General features: G+C 62.1%; 1 protein-coding gene across 1 annotated transcript in view; it reads right to left on the reverse strand.

The window, feature by feature from the left end:
• Nucleotides 1-2269: 2269 nt before the first annotated feature.
• The window catches only part of LOC104461250 (chromosome unknown open reading frame, human C2orf70), a gene marked incomplete at its 5' end in the record, with an annotated part of 2461 nt that continues 1506 nt past the window's right edge, over nucleotides 2270-3224 (reverse strand). The window contains one exon of the mRNA XM_010072771.1: nucleotides 2270-2414. Coding sequence (XP_010071073.1) covers nucleotides 2270-2414 — 145 coding nt within the window. The remainder of the gene's footprint in view (nucleotides 2415-3224) is intronic.

Genomic DNA, 3224 nt, shown 5'->3' on the forward strand with positions numbered 1-3224 from the left:
TTTGGGGTCACCCCTCCCAGCCCCTTCCAGCCTCACAGGAGCAGCAGAAGGTGACAGCCAGGGTGGGTCTGTGCTGCAAAGGAAAACCCCTTCCCACCACGCCAGGGTCACGCAACAGCCTTGCTCGGATGGTGGGTTTAAATCCCAGACATGCCTGAGCCCCAGTCCCCTGTTCCCAGGCAGTGACAGCCCCACGGGGCTCCCTGTCCCCCCATCTCCCTTCTCCCCTGCCACCCAGGTCCTGCAGACAGGGAACACACCATCGTGGAGGGCTGGGAGCCAAAGCAGCTGGAAATGCAGCTGCATTCTGCAGCCTTCAGCACTTTCCCCTGCCAGGAGGGAGCCTGGCCCTGCCCCAGCTCTGCTGCTCAGGCGGGAGGCACCCCGTTATTTCCACCTTGGCCTTTCCCTGGAACTCACCCTGGCCCTATATCAGGAGCGGGAGGGATGCCCAAGGGCTGGCACAGTCCCCATGGGATCCGGGTGCCCCAGCCTCCCCCCGCACCAAGGCAAGTCCCTGGTTCAGATCAGCGATGGAGGCGACAGGGGAAACTGAGGCAGGGGACGCAGCTGTCCCTTGCCTGCACATCCACTGCACATCCCTCCACCGTGGCTATGGCACTGCTGCCCTGCTGCCACCCTGGTGGCGTGGGACGAAACGCGAACAGAGACGCAGAGAGGGACATTCGGTGTCCCTGCAAACCCCCAGCTCAGAAACCAGCCCCCAGGCCTGGGGGTCCCACAGCCCACCTCCCATCCCACCACCCTGCTGCTGACCCCGGCGCCCAGTTTGCAAACTGCTGGTGCCCTCTAAAGGGAGAAGGGAAGGGAAAAGCCCCAGCAGGTTTGTCCCCAGCCCCAGCAGGCTTGTCCCCAGTCCCAGCAGGACAGGCACCCTGCTGCAGGACAGATGTCTTCTGCTTGGGAAACACAGCATGGGGTTTTTTGGTGTTTTATCTTCCAGCCCAGCAGCCCGGTCTTGCCCCGGCTCCAACCCTGCCTGCGAGATGCCAGGGCTGCAGAAAGCTGCAGAAACCTTGGGAGAGGCTTTAAGGGTATAAACTTGAGGTGGTTTTGATTTCTAGGGAGAGTTGTACAGCTCCAAACAGCCAAAACAAAAAAAGAAATGCGCTTCATCAGGATGGTGTTATTCCTCAGCCCCTGCGATTGCCACCCTGGCACATCCCCTGGCTGGGGCCAGCGCATAGGATCACAGAAGGTTTCTGGGGACACCAGAACTTGCTGTCCATAATATCTCCTGGGAAGGTGAAGGTGTTCTCGGTGCTGGGGAGGTGGAGGAGAAGGAGCCAGGAAAGCCACTGAGGCTGCTCCTGCCCCCATTGCACCAGACACGAAAGCCTGGGAAACCCACCCTGACGTTCTCAGGACGGTTTCTGCCCCATGGGAATCTTTTGCATCTGTTTCCATTTGCTTTCCTGTACTTAAACCCCGCGGGGTGCATTCAGGCACCTGCCTGCGGGTCTGTCCTGCCCCTGCCCTCCCCACCCCACGGCTCTGTGCTCGGGGACGTGCATGTGACAATGCATGTCCCTGGCTAAAAATAGACCCCACGTTGGGATTTGCGGTAAGATCACCACCCCTGCCAGCTCCCTGCCAGGCAGCCCTTCCCAGGGACAAGGTCACAGACGAGTCATCTTCTGGGGCACAGCCACCTTGTGTCCCCATCCCGGGGTCCCATCCCCATTCTGTGTCCCCATCTCAGGGTCCTGTCCCCATCTCAGGGCCCTGTTCCCACTCCATGTCCCCATCCTTCACATCCTTGTCCCCATCTCAGGTGGACTGTCACCATCCCATGGGCCACCCCCCAACCCCTGTCCCACTCCATGTCCCCATCCCAGGGTCCTGTCCCCATCCCAGGGTCCTGTCCCCACTCCATGTCCCCATCCCAGGTGGACTGTCCCTATCCCATGGGCCACACCCCAACCCCTTGGGTCCTGTCCCTGCTCTGTGTCCCCATCCCAGGTGGGTTGTCCCCATCCCAGAGTCCTGTCTCCTGCCCGCCAGTGACCCTGCCAAATCAAGCTAATCCCCCAGCCACCCTCCATCTCTCCCCAGCCCGTTGATCACCCCGAATGGCAGGAGAAGCCGCATGGTGGGCAGCTGTCCCCCTCCCTGGAGAGCAGGGACAAAAGCATCCCTGCCCCAGGCAGCACACACAGCCCCAGGCAGCCAGCAGCTCCCCATCCTTTATTTTCCTGTTGCTCCTCTCCTGGCTGGCATCCACGAAGGTCAGGATGGATGCCGTGGCTCAGGCTCGGTACTCGAAGAAGCTGTCTCGCACGGCCCTCTCGCGGGCGGTGACCCTCTTCCCCGAGGGGAAGGTCTGGTAGGTCCGCAGGTTGGCCGGTGACACTCGCAGCAGATGCCAGCGGGTCTTGGCGCTGAGCGGCGGGCTGGGGGGGCACAGCACCAGGGTGGTCACAGAGGGGCAGGCAGGGGTTCAGGCAGGGGTTGCAGGGTGCAGGCAGCAGGTACAGGGGTGCAGGCAGGGGGCACCCCCAGGGCTGTGCTCCCAGAGCACTGGAGCACCCACTGCTCACCCCGGCAGAGCTGCAGAAGCAGGCGAGGCTGCAGCATTGTCCCCCCAAGAGAATCTGTTCAATCCAAGCTTGCACTGGGCTGGTGCAACCCTGGGGGTCCCAACTCCCCGCTGGCTCTGCCCACGCCTGCACCCCAGGTCAGGGGTTGCACAGGCACAAGGTATCGCTCGGTGCCACGTGCAAGGGAAGCACAGCTGGAGCTGGGAGATTTCCTCCGTGCTCCAACCCTCCAGGACACAAATATTGCTGCAGAAGCAGCTCTGCAAATTGGGGTGACCTGGGTGGGCTCACTCCCATCTGTGTAAGGAAGGAGCCTGGGGATGGGGAAGCGTTTGAAGGGCTCCAGGGGACAATACAGATTCCTTTCAAGGCCACCACTGCTTGTGCCTCTTTGGGGACATGTTGTTGGTCCCTCCAGGAGCTGGTCAAAGTCAAATTGTTGCTGCAGGGATGGGTCGGGGAGCAGCGAGGACCTCGGGAACAAGGAGCAGGGATGGGCAGCAGCAGGTCAGGGTCCGGATGGGGTCGGAGGTGGTGGTGGGGGTCACACACAGCCCAGGATGCCCCCCAGCAGCAAGGCAGGTCTGAGACCAAGCCTGGATGGGGTCGGAGGTGGTGGTGGGGGTCACACACAGCCCAGGACGCCCCCCAGCAGCGAGGCAG

This window comes from Pterocles gutturalis, unplaced genomic scaffold (assembly GCF_000699245.1).
Source record: "Pterocles gutturalis isolate BGI_N339 unplaced genomic scaffold, ASM69924v1 scaffold21876, whole genome shotgun sequence".
Lineage (NCBI taxonomy): Eukaryota > Metazoa > Chordata > Aves > Pterocliformes > Pteroclidae > Pterocles > Pterocles gutturalis.